Below are 14,046 nucleotides of genomic sequence, written 5' to 3' on the forward strand. Positions count from 1 at the left end.
AGTGATTAGACCAGTATACAACAAACTGTAATACAGCACAGGGCTCCAGAAAGTGAGTGAATGAAAGAAAGTGGTGGTAATTGAATTCTGGTGTAAAAACCTGAATTATAGCTACAAGATTCTAGCCAACAAAGCTGGCATGGTTCCTCAGATTGACCAGGTTTTGTAACATTAACAGTTTTGTTTTATTTTTGTAAACTAAAAAGGGCAATAGTTTTAATGCATGTTGGTGTAAATCTCGCCCAATTAATTACACGATAAACAAAAGTGCATTGACAGCATTTACTTTTTTTTTTTTAAACATTTTGAGGTGTTTCACATTCAATCAAGTCAATGTTTAGTTTTCAATAAGGTTTGCTGTTTTAAATACAAAAAAAAGTTTGAAAATATATAATATGCACAATTTATTTAAAAAATGTGCAGCACCAGGTTGCTGAGTCATGCAGAAAGCTGGCACTAATTAGTAACCAAGTTCTGTTTTGCAAGGAGATCTGAGAGAGGGGTGGGATGCAGGCCTCACTTCTCATTGGGTACCTTGCTTGTAGTTAGAGGCGGTGACAGTCGGATGGTTGCAGTTACGAACATATGGGAATGGTTGGTGTTAGTGCTGCTTTTGCTGAAAATTCTCCCTGTAAGCTACTGCTGTTACAACATGTCTTTCATTAAAGTCGAAGAAAATTCCGATTTCCCCATTCATAATCTTCCTTACGGTATATTTTCTACCCCGGACAATGTAAGTATCGACTTTTTGATGTGTTCTACTCCATTCCCTGCAAACCGTGAAACAGTTGCAGCTGTATTGGGATAGTTAAAACATGTGTTTAGGGATTGTTGGAATATTTTTCCAAACGAATCGGTATCTATCTGGTTGTTGTGAAGTTTACCGTCAGTGTCTGCAGGTAGCGAATATGAATTGGTATATAAAATGGATGTCTAAAGCAGTATTGAGCACCGTGGTCGGCGAAGTGCATGATGTGTATTTTATGATTTTCAAGTGTATGGTCCACGTGTGTGTGTGTTTTTTTTTTAAACTAAAGTAGGTCATGGCGCAATCACATATGCAGTGTCCTGTGTTTGCCTCTACGATTTCCTCCTCCATGAGCATTTACAAACAACTATAATCCAACTATAAACAAACTATAATACAATATAATCCATAAGTAGATCAATTAGTTATTGATTAGGTACCTAAAAACATTTCACTTTTTAAAAATGCGATTATTCCTTAGATACATTATTGCTAGGTCACATTCTCCTACGGGAGATTAATCAAATCTTTTTCCAGTGCCATTTTTTCTTAGTAATCCTTGACTTTTTAAATTAAAAAAAAAAAAAAAAAAAATCAGGTCATGAATATGAATGCTTTCTCTTTCTCAAAAGCCTCCACTTTTCCCATGCCTGTGTATGAATGCTTTGTTTCAGCCTAGGCGCAGAATAGGTGTTGCCATAGGAGATCAGATATTGGACCTCGGTGTAATCAAACCTCTTTTCAGTGGACCAGTGCTTTCCAAGCACCAAGATGTCTTTGACCAGGTAATTAAAATCTTGTAATAGTATGAAACTAAATCCTGTCTGTTCTTTTATATGTAAATCTAGGGCAACTATTAAATGGCAGGCAGACATTATAAGTTAGAGGAAAATAAACTACAACTTAGCCACTGGATGGCTTTTGTTTTATTAAAAACTAGCTGAAGTACCCGTCGTTGCCCGGGGAAATTAGATATTTTAATATTTCATGCATGACAAATTGGGGAACGGTAGCCTTATGGTTTCCTATAAGTTACCGATCTTGGCTGTCGCACAATGCGCTCGGACCCCTTTACATTTTTTTTAACTTTATTTTTAATTTTTTGTCATTTTTAAATGTTTTTTTTTTTTTAAAATGTTGTTCTTATTTTTTTTGGTTTTGTGCGTTTCTTTAATTTGAGATACATGGCTACTGTGATCCAGCAATTGGTTCACTAAATAAAGTACCCCCGGCGGTCAAAATTTTGGATCCAGACATAACCCCTGGATGAAAGAGGAGGCCATGCAAAGTTTGGTCGCACGGCTCCTGGGATGTCCGAATGCATAAAGGAACAGACTGAAAGACAAACCTTCTAAGATATCACTTCATGAAAGTGTAATTACAATATTTGGCCATTAGATGGCAATAACACATTAGTACATGTTAGGCATTCTAAATGTGATTTTTTTTTTTTGCACATCCCTATGGTCTAGCAGATATATGTTATTTGCAGCAGTGTTTCTATACAGATTATAATTTCAGTTAATAATGGTGTACTACAAAAAATATTTTGCAAGCAGCAACTCCATCCTGTGGCTATGCTCATAAAATGCAAGGAACTGTAAGTCAAGTGTAAACCTAATATATACAGTGGGGTGCCTACATTTATATTTTGTTTGTTTCTTAGCCAACCCTTAATGCTTTCATGGGCCTGGGTCACGAAGCCTGGAAAGAGGCTAGAACAGTTCTTCAAAAACTGCTCTCCGCAAACGAGACGACTCTTCAAGAGGATGTGGGTCTGAGAAGCAGGTGTGCCTTCCTCCTTGCTTGTTACTATTGCACACAGCTCTAAACATGCTGGCAGGCACTTCCTGTTATAGTACCTGCCTGGTGTAATAATGTTGACTTGTGCATCCAGGTGTTGCAGGAAAAGCAGGACCTCGCTCACATTAGGTTTGCATTTGACAGCTTGCATCTGGCCTGTTTTCTGTTTCAGGGCATTTGTACATCAGAGTTTAGCTGAGATGCATCTCCCAGCTGAAATTGGTAAGTGCCTCTTTAATGCTTCCTGGATTGACAGCAGAGAGTGATGGCTGCCCTGCTCTTTAGCTGGGATATCTGCTGCAGAACTCTCTGTACTGATCCTCGACTCTCAACTGAAAGGACTACCCACACTTGAGGTGAAGAAGATGAGTGTGTGTGCACAATCGACCTTCAGTCTCTGAGAGCAGAATTGTGCTTGAATGTAGTGTGATGTGTCTGCGTATCTGATACTGTCCACTCGTAGAGATCATACAGAGACGAGCATCAGAAGAGTGTGTTGTACATCATTCTGAACGTGACAAAATTCAACCCAGTGGATCCTTTCGACAGTTTTAGAATTCAGTAGAAAATACAAGGCTCTGATGCGGGATGTTTTACAGCAGCGTTGCAAATTAGATAAACCTTACTGACAACTAATAGGCTCAATGCTATTTTAATGAATTCGCCACATAGGAGGAGGAGTGGCCCTTGAACCCAGAGCAAGCTGCTGCCCGGTCTAGTCAAGCCAGATGTGAGTCGTGAACATGTCAGCACAGTGTCTTCTGCATAGAGCCTGCTCAAATACAGACAGTGCCCTATTAAACACACATTCACCAGCACGTGTAGAGTAGAACCCCTTTATTCAGACTCTTTTCCATCAGTATCTATGGTGCAGAATTCTCTTTAACATGCTCCCAGTGGGATTTGGATAGTGCTGTCAGTGCACAGATTCTGAGCAGGTTCCATATTCTTATGATAAGAAAACATGAGGGCAGCATGCACTACCAGACTAAAGCTTGTATTCTTGTACTGTATTTCACTGGGTGTGATACAGAATCTACTGTATTTATATTACCCAACAGCATTGTCAGAAAATAACCAAACCAGTTTCTGTATGCAGTGTAAATAGACTAGATATTTGTTAAATGTTTAGGGAATGACAAGTAATCAGTCAGTAATTTAGATCACTATACTTTTAGTTCTTTGTAATCTAGAAAATCAGGGCAAGTTTAATACATGTTTCTCTCTCCTGTTAGGTGATTACACTGATTTCTACTCTTCCCGGGAACATGCTACTAATGTTGGAATCATGTTCAGAGGAAAAGAAAATGCGTTGATGCCAAACTGGTAAGGAGCAGTGGAGCTGATTGTTAATTGATGGTTTAGTTTTTCATTTTGAGAGGGGTAGTGTTGCTCAAAAGTAAAACCAGGCTTCTTGTGTTACAGGCTATAGGACCCCTCCTGACTCTGACCTACCTGAGTTAACTCTGGGCAGAATAGAACACAAGTGTTAAAACATGAACCGGGTTCTTTTGCCTGTAACACCGGAAGTGAACTTTTAGTGTTTCTGAAAGACGAAATGGGCTTTACCTGAGTGAAAGCGAAAATTAGTATGAAAAACAAAAACAAGAATGTTGTTATCCTAATTAGAGGTACGGTAAGAAAATATTTCAAAGGTCATTTAAAACATGACACTCAGGAAGGTTTTTGAGAATCTATTTCTGTGAGCTCTTTTACAGAGTATAACAGTGAGAGTATTTGTATCAGTTTATAAATAATGTTGTTTTGTTGCAGGTTGCATCTGCCGGTTGGTTACCATGGAAGGGCCTCCTCAGTGGTTGTGTCAGGCACTCCCCTCAGGAGGCCTATGGGTCAGATCAGGCCAGATGAAAGTAAGAATCTCGCATTTCAAACACGTTTTCAAGTCCGCCTGTGTTCTACTTGAGCGTTCTTTTGTCACGTTTGTACTGAATATATTCCATTTTGTTTTTCATTCACAGCCAAGCCTCCTGTTTATGGTAGCTGCAAACTGCTGGATATTGAACTAGAAATGGTAACTTAATGTTTCCACTAGAAAAATGAATAATAATAAAAATAAACATTCAGGGAGTGAAAAGGTAACTGCTGGCTCTTTAGTGAACTTGGCTTCTTCGGGCCGCTGGCAGAGTTTGTGACTTAACTCCACCCCGGAAGTTGAAATGATATTGACAGATTAACGTTGCCTTCTGTCCTAGGCGTTTTTTGTAGGTCCAGGCAACAAACTAGGAGAGCCAATCCCAATCCACAAAGCTCACGAACACATCTTTGGAATGGTCCTAATGAACGACTGGAGTGGTGAGGACATTTTTGTTGACGTCACTAATAAAGAACATGAATTTTTCATAACTTATATTTTCATTTTTGTTTTGAATGCTTCTACAGTAAAGTGTACATTTCCTTCTATCAATGTCCTTCTATATGGTCAATGTTCTGCTATATACACTACAAGCTACTATATATTCTCAAAGCTATTTACTTTGTCATTAGCACATTTTTTTTGGAGAATGGAAAATCTCATCCAATACAGTCGCCAAACCAGGAAGAAACGACACTCGACATTTAGAGTTAGAGGTTGCAAGATGTATTTGTATTCCTTTTGGAAAATACATGGGAAAAAAATCAATGTGGAGTAAATTGCTTTAAGAATCCAGTCGTTGGAGATTTGCCCTTTTCAAGCATTTTAAAAGTGATTTTCATAAGCTGATATTCTGAGCCAAGTGAATCTTACTCTGAGGACCGCTGGATGCTCTTCCTAGTGGCCAGATGCCAACCCTGGAAAACTGCCATAGCTGGCACCAATTGGCATGAGAATTAACAGCTTTCAAAGGTCATACAGATAATGAGTGTTAATGTAAAGCTGACCCAGCAAGTGTGGCATTTTATTTGTTTAGTGTCGGGAAACATGACATTTGGCTGCTCTCCAGCATACAGTACTATATTTGTGCTGTATTATTGACAGCTGATCAGGCATCTCCAAGTAGCTTGTGGTATTTATATTCGACAATCCCCACCCCTGATGGTCTTTAAAGCTACCTGTTAATGTGGATGTTCATGAAGCCCATGGTCGTATTCTATAAAGCATCGTCAGTGTCAGTCTGCACCTGAGCCTCTAGGTGGGTGTTTCACTCCTCACTTGTTAAGAGAGTAACTCAGTGCTGCTGTATTTCTTTTCTTTCTCTTTACACTATTGGTTTTATTTCAAGGGAGGCTTTGTAACAGCAGCACTTTGTCACGGCGCACTGTAATTCATTCGCCTGCATTGCTGTAGGTTTTCCTTTCGTACACCCCAGTTGAAAATAACTGCTGCTGTTGTTCGTCATGAACTTTAATGTTGGCGAAGTTTTAAAGTAACCCAATCATTATTTATTTTATTTTATTTATTTTCTAAATGCTTCTTGGTACAAAGGCAAAATGTCAATTTGCGTTTCTCTATTTAAAGCAAATGTCTGCGCTGACAGTAGAATGGAGCTTTTGACAACCAAGAAATAAACTCAAAATAAATCAAGGTGGTTCTTTTTAGCCCAACATCCTTGAATGAATTTTCCAACTAAATGACTAACTTGGATCACATAGAAATCTTATTGGTTGATTTCAAAGAGCTCTTTTCTTGCACATTACATGGTAATACAAGATTAGTGCTTATTTAGATCTGTTAATACGGTATGTTTTTCTACTAAATGCATTAGTTAAATAGTCATATTTTTAAAAGAATGCAACAGAATTGTTTATTTCATGATGTAGTCTGAAGTTGAGAGCACCTTCATATCCATCAATGTATGACATTCAAGAAGTTCTCCAGTGAGAACCTTGGTGTGTAAATCAGACCTCCTGGGCTCTCATTTGTAAGTCAGGTGGCACGGTGGTAGCTACGGCCTGTGTTTACCTGTGGTGAGATTGTCGCAGTGCGATAGCGCAAAAATGGCACAGCTTTGTTTTTCGTGACCAGCTTTGAATCGGCTGCACTTCATTAGTCCTGCCACTGTGCATTATGTCAGAGCACAGGAACACTTAAAAATGAATAGAGAAGGCTGTATAAAAAGTATAAATACCCCCAAAAACACTCGCGCGTGTGTGGTTGTGTTTTTTTCCCCCCCCCCAGGACATCTGATTTGCCATTTCAGATTCAATATATGAAAACTGTAAGATGACTTGACGGCTCATGAGATACGTTACTTTTTCAATTTAAAAAAACAATTTACATTTTACGGATATAAACTGAAATATTTAGGTAATGAGCCGGTTCTACACAGTTTCAGTAAAAACAGCTGCCTGTGTGAAAATGACAGTCCTAGTAATTAGATTGTTTGAGATCAAAACCAATAATGCTTAGCAAACGCTGTCAGTGGTACGAGCAAAATAAGAAATCTGAATACATTTTACAGTCTGGATAAAATTTAAACAAGAAGCACATTTTTTTGACTGTAAAGGGCATTGGGACAGGTTTATTTTAAATGTAAGGTATGTCCTGGCTTTAGCACTGCATTTTGGACTAGGATTCAATTAGAATTATGGTGCTGCTGTATTATAGCAGCCTTTAAAAAGTGACAGAAACAGTGGTGATGGGGATAGTGGCACCATAGCATACATTTTATCCTTGGGTAAGACCATTCTGAACTTGGGCGACCAGGTGAATAGCTGGTTTTGGCTACTGCTGTACAGCTCACTTGTAATTGTGTATTTTACTGTGTGGTACGTTTGGGCTGATTTGGGATTCTGTCAAGGACAGTGCTGAAATGCATTGTTGCAGTGTGTTGTATTGACAACAGTACAAAGCTCGGCAGCCTCTGAGAGAACCTGAACTGCTACATTTGTTGTGTTTCAGCTCGGGATATCCAGAAATGGGAATATGTTCCACTTGGACCTTTCCTGGGAAAGAGCTTTGGAACCACCATCTCCCCGTGGGTCGTGCCAATGGAGGCCCTCATGCCTTTTGCTCAACCCAATTCAGTCCAGGTGAACCTCGAAGAACATTGCTTTAAAAGTATATCTGCTTTAACAGGTAGCATAACAAGTAAATGCATGGTTGTTTACTGTACATTTCAAATGAGATGCATTTCAGTTGAGATCTACAATTGACCTTTAAGGTATTGGTAGATTTTATTAAGAATCTGTTGTATTTAAACCACTCCGATTCTTAAAGCATATTTTAAATGATTCCATGTATTCTCTTAACTCCCATAGCTCTCACTCAGTAGTTTTTGTCTTTAAGTGAAGAATTTTAAAATACATTTACAGGCTCTGAGGTGGATGCATGGCGGGCGAGTGTAAAGAAGCGGTCGGCTGACGGCACACGTTTCGGAGGACAGCGTGTGTTCGTCTTCGCCGCTCCCGAGTCAGCGCTGGGGTGGTAGCGGTTAGCTGAGCCTAAAATAATACAATTGGGTATTTCAAATTGGGAGAAAAATTGGGTCAAAATCAATTGGTGACTAAAAAATTTATATATATAAAAAAAGGCCAATCCAATGAACATTCACATAATTACAGCATCACCAAGTAATTGTGGACAGTCACTCTTAATAACTAAAATGTCTTTCAAGAAAAATATATGTAGCTTCATTAAAAACAAAAAAGTTGATTGCTTTCTGAATTTAATTGTGAAAATAATTAGCTGTTCCACTCAGGTTCATTATCAGACTATCTCCAAAGCCCAGTGAATTAATAGGTTGTGCGGGACCCTGCTGGACAGGTGCCATCCTCATTACCTCCGTCTGCCTTTCATGCTGCTCTCTTTGCTTTTGTAGGACCCCAAGCCTCTGCCCTATCTCTGCCATGATGATCCCTACACCTTTGACATTAATCTCTTTGTCTCTGTGAAAGGTACTGGGATTTGAATTACTCAATAAACTCGGAGACGTGCATGCTTAATGAAGTAGGAGGAGGAAGCTTGCTAAGTGTGAGAGAGGCTGTTGAAAAGCTGCTATTGTCCACTATTGTCTTCCAGATTTGAAGTATGAAACCGTCTGACAGCACACATTTTCAAACTGCACTTTGTAGATAAACATCTAGGTAAAAACCGATCTATATAACGATGCAACTGGCATCTTCCTTTTATATAGCACAGAACCACTGCATTGTCAATGTCTTGTTAATACCTGAGGAATGGCAATAACCGCAAACATCATGGAGGAAATTTCAGTAAAATTGAAGCTGACATACCAGACCCTTAAAGGCACCTTTGACATACGTTTGAAATTAAATTCAACGTTTGCAGTCAGAACATGCTGTATTGGGTTACTGATACCAGTTAAAGCCATTACGATCCATTGGCTTTTCATTTTTTTTATGAATTGTAAACACTTGTTTTAATTGCGTTTGATAGGAGAAACGATGAAGGAACCATCTACAATAAGCAAGTCAAACTTCAAAGTAAGTGTGCATTGTCATTTATGCTTTATCAAAAAAAAAAAGAATGACTTGAAAAGTGATAGGTCTTTCTGTTTTGCCAACAATAAAACCTAATCGGACATTGATGTTGATTAATCTCCACTCTGAGATCAATGGCATATTGGCAAAGAAAGGCCCTTAATAGTAAACCGGACTGGATTCTGCTAATTTGATTTCTCTGAACCCACTTAGTTTTAGTGCTTATCAGCAGAATCCAGAGCGCAGTTGGGGAAGCATAGAGATTCTGGAGATTATATTCAGTTTATATTGACTGAAGAGTCATCATCATTCATCTGTTCTCATGTTTCGCTCTCTCCTCAGTATATGTACTGGACAATGAAACAGCAGCTCGCACACCACACTGTGAGTGGCTGTAATGTCCGACCCGGTGATCTTCTGGCCTCTGGGACAATCAGTGGACCTGTGAGTATCCTAGCCATGCATTTCGTCTTGCAGTATTGTAGCTGAGGTTCATACAGAAGACTCTTTGTCTCTCCTATTGACGATCAGTCAGACCATGCTCTGATTCCTCAGGTGATCTGAATGTGGCCAGACGATGGCATACAATCACCCTGCATTTGGGCACTTGCTACTTTGGTTAGATTGATAGTGTCAGATACTAGCTTCAGTGGTAGTCTATAATCTTACAGACCCTTACACCCTCTGACTTGTTTTGGTGTTTAGCCAAGATTTGGCAAACAGTATTGAAATGGGTCTTTTTCAGGATGCAGAAAGTTTTGGCTCAATGTTAGAGCTGTCATGGAAGGGAACGAAAACCATTGATCTTGGGGACGGACAGACCCGCAAGTTTCTGCAAGATGGGGATGAGGTTATCATGACAGGTATGCTTTAGAAACCATTCATACCAGATGTACGTGATCATTCATTTGAACCGCTACTGTTCAAGCTTTGCAAAGATCGGAGTAAATATTGAATTGGAATTGCCTTTATCCAAAAGCTAAAATAGATTTCTAGTTGTATTGCTCGAAATAGTAATATAACCCTTGGTAAATCCAAACCAATTCTCCTCTTCATTTTAATGTTGTAGGGCAGGAGAAAACAAAATGCAGTGCTGAATAAATGTATTGTATACAACGGCAAGGTTTCAATCTGCTAGTCTTCTGATGTAATCGGAAACTATTTGAAAAAATCTTTGTCTGGTTGGAGCTGTCCGAGACGGGCAGTTCTGCAGTGTCTGCAGCAGGTATCAAGCTCATCTCTCCAGAGAAACGGCTGCCAGTTTGTCACAGTTTGAATGTTTACAGCAAAATAAAAAACATTATTAATAACAGTAATTATAAAGCCGATCTCTAAAGCAGCGTTCTTTATGAAACACACATCTGTTGTTGACAGATGTGCTGTGCAGTTAACCCAGGCTGTGCTGTATTTTCTGTATTCTAGGTTACTGCCAGGGTAAAGGTTACCGTGTAGGATTCGGCCAATGCAGAGGAAAAGTTCTTCCAGCGTTGCAATAAGAAGAGCAACATCCCTTCAAAATAATCATGCCTTAACAACACCTAATCATGCCTTAACACATACCGTACTGGAGTTGTCCATGTTTTAAACACATTTTGGTTACCAGAAGCAGTGTTATCTATATTAAGTTTAACATTTTAATTACAAGAGGACTTTTAATTGAAGTGTGTCAGTAACACAAATCTACCAGTTATTTATAGTAACTGTATGATTCTTCAGGGCTTACACATTCTAATTCCTTTTTTTAATCTACTGTACTGTATTAACATCGTATATTTGTAAAATCTAAATAATGTCAGCTTAGTAAATGTCACATTGTGTTCTAAGCCCCAGACACACTAGTTACATTCCACGTTTAAATAATTGGGTTAATGAATTATTTCTAGTTGTGTCAATTCGCTCCACTCTGTTTATCAGATGAAGTTTTTGATTTGACTGTTTTCATAGGTTAGTTACTGTAACCCTTTTGTTTTGCATAATGAATAAACACATCATATTCATTCCTTCTGTTTTGGCTTCAGTGCTTTGTTGGTGTGAGTGTGGATTTGAAGCAAATAACATAACCAAATCGTATTTAGAAACTGGATCTGCATTACAATATCAACACACAATCCTTTTGACAGCATCTTTTGTGATGTGGGTGACACAAAGCCTAAAACCTAACATAGATTATTATTATTATTATTATTATTATTATTTAGTTGTACTGTTATACAGTACTGTAATGACCTGCTATAAAACGATTTGAAACTCTTAGCTTTGCCATACAGTTGTTTCACCGCCTTTTTCTAAATGGGGACTCAACACATAGCAAAGCTAAGTTAAATTATGATTGTGATTATTATTCTGCAGCACGTCTTTGCTACACAAAACTGCCAACAGGACTTCTTTTACTATGTTCCAATGGGGCTCAGACTGACCTAGAGGGGAGGGGTGATGGGAGTAATCCCTCATACCACAGTATTTCTGCATTGCATATCTGCTTTTCCCATAGTTTACCATGTTTATTACTATGCTTCTCCATACCTCGCTGTTCTTTTACACTGCTTACCTATGCTTTACCATGCTTTTACTTTGCTTTATTACCCTTTGCTGCGCTTTTACAATGGAACGCTTTCACAAAGGATCTCTGCTGACGTGCCTTTTGCAATGAAGTAATGAATCAATATATAACCTGCAGCTGTGAGTTTCAGTGTCCATTCAGATTCCTGCAGTGAGTGTAGTGATTGACAAGAGATACCGAATCATTACACTGACTTGCATTTATCTTCCGTGTGCTATCCGAGGACTGTAGAGACATCTTAAATGTCCCATTTTGGTCTGACATGAATCTGATGATGTGGAGCCCTGCCAGAATACATCAATTGAAGCAATCTTAGAAAACACACAGTGCAGCTCAGGCAATAAATTAAAGGAAGGTGGCACATTGGAGCAATCATTTATTTAAACCCTTAAAGCAATTAGGAAATTAGACTAAATCATTACAACATTAAATATGTAGGTTATAAGGGTGAAGCAGCAGCTTAATGCACACTGCTGTTTTAAAAGTTATTATTTAGTTAACAAAGTAAGAATATATATATACAGTACTGTGCAAGTTTTAGGCAGGTGTGAAAAAATGCTGTAAAGTAAGAATGCTTTCAAAAATAGACATGTTAATAGTTTATATTTATCAATTAACAAAATGCAAAGTGAGTGAACAGAAGAAAAATCTACATCAAATCAATATTTGGTGTGACCACCCTTTGCCTTCAAAACAGCATCAATTCTTCTAGGTACACTTGCACACAGTTTTTGAAGGAACTCGGCAGATAGGTTTGCCCAAACATCTTGGAGAACTAACCACAGTTCTTCTGTGGATTTAGGTAGCCTCAGTTGCTTCTCTCTCTTCATGTAATCCCAGACAGACTCGATGATGTTGAGATCAGGGCTCTGTGGGGGCCATACCATCACTTCCAGGACTCCTTGTTCTTGTTTACACTGAAGATAGTTCTTAATGACTTTCACTGTATGTTTGGGGTCGTTGTCATGCTGCAGAATAAATTTGGGGCCAATCAGATGCCTCCCTGATGGTATTGCATGATGGATAAGTATCTGCCTGTACTTCTCAGCATTGAGGAGACCATTAATTCTGACCAAATCCCCAACTCCATTTGCAGAACTGCAGCCCCAAACTTGCAAGGAACCTCCACCATGCTTCACTGTTGCCTGCAGACACTCATTCGTGTACCGTTCTCCAGCCCTTCGGCGAACAAACTGCCTTCTGCTACAGCCAAATATTTCAAATTTTGACTCATCAGTCCAGAGCACCTGCTGCCATTTTTCTGCACCCCAGTTCCTGTGTTTTCGTGCATAGTTGAGTCGCTTGGCCTTGTTTCCACGTCGGAGGTATGGCTTTTTGGCCGCAAGTCTTCCATGAAGGCCACTTCTGACCAGACTTCTCCGAACGGTAGATGGGTGTACCAGGGTCCCACTGTTTTCTGCCAATTCTGAGCTGATGGCACTGCTGGACATCTTCCGATTGTGAAGGGAAGTAAGCATGATGTGTCTTTCATCTGCTGCAGTAAGTTTCCTTGGCCGACCACTGCGTCTACGGTCCTCAACGTTGCCCGTTTCTTTGTGCTTCTTCAAAAGAGCTTGGACAGCACATCTGGAAACCCCTGTCTGCCTTGAAATTTCTGCCTGGGAGAGACCTTGCTGATGCAGTATAACTACCTTGTATCTTGTTGCTGTGCTCAGTCTTGCCATGGTGTATGACTTTTGACAGTAAACTGTCTTCAGCAACCTCACCTTGTTAGCTGAGTTTGGCTGTTCCTCACCCAGTTTTATTCCTCCTACACAGCTGTTTCTGTTTCAGTTAATGATTGTGTTTCAACCTACATATTGAATTGATGATCATTAGCACCTGTTTGGTATAATTGTTTAATCATACACCTGACTATATGCCTACAAAATCCCTGACTTTGTGCAAGTGTACCTAGAAGAATTGATGCTGTTTTGAAGGCAAAGGGTGGTCACACCAAACATGGATTTGATTTAGATTTTTCTTCTGTTCACTCACTTTGCATTTAGTTAATTGATAAATATAATCTATTAACATGTCTATTTTTGAAAGCATTCTTACTTTACAGCATTTTTTCACACCTGCCTAAAACTTTTGCACAGTACTGTATATATATATATATATATATATATATATATATATATATATATATATATATATATATACAGTATATATATAAAGATGATTGTGGATGAGACCTAATTTGCACCCTTACATTTATATTGAACCTGACCATAATTGAGTTAGCTGCACTGCTTTTGTCATATGGGATATTAGTCAGATCAGATGCAATAATGATTGATGAAATGGTCTAAACTAAGTCTTGTAATTTTTCTCTGTCATAGGTATATAGTTTGTTCTTTTTAAATGTTCATCTTAAAAGGAAATCTAATAACAAATACTCCCAAAATAGCGTTTAGAAAGGGGGTGCTTTATTGAATCCGCATTCAGTAGCTAAAGGCTTACCACATTATAATATAAAGCATGGTCGCCATGGTGAGGTGACATACTCGCCTAGCATTGAAAAAGCAATAATGAGGTCTGAGGACACTGG

General features: G+C 38.8%; 1 protein-coding gene across 1 annotated transcript; it reads left to right on the forward strand.

Annotated features, from left to right (window-relative positions):
• The first annotated feature begins 538 nt into the window (after positions 1–538).
• Positions 539–10,932, forward strand: LOC117429856 (fumarylacetoacetase-like). Its single transcript, XM_034917249.2, has 14 exons — positions 539–733; positions 1,423–1,533; positions 2,415–2,536; positions 2,724–2,773; positions 3,787–3,877; positions 4,325–4,422; positions 4,531–4,583; positions 4,765–4,864; positions 7,392–7,522; positions 8,311–8,386; positions 8,889–8,935; positions 9,275–9,376; positions 9,678–9,795; positions 10,355–10,932. The coding sequence occupies exons 1-14, from the start codon at positions 566–568 to the stop codon at positions 10,426–10,428; spliced, it is 1,341 nt and encodes a 446-aa protein (XP_034773140.2). The 5' UTR covers positions 539–565; the 3' UTR covers positions 10,429–10,932.
• The last annotated feature ends 3,114 nt before the right edge of the window (positions 10,933–14,046 follow it).

The sequence above is a fragment of the Acipenser ruthenus genome, chromosome 21 (assembly GCF_902713425.1).
Source record: "Acipenser ruthenus chromosome 21, fAciRut3.2 maternal haplotype, whole genome shotgun sequence".
Lineage (NCBI taxonomy): Eukaryota > Metazoa > Chordata > Actinopteri > Acipenseriformes > Acipenseridae > Acipenser > Acipenser ruthenus.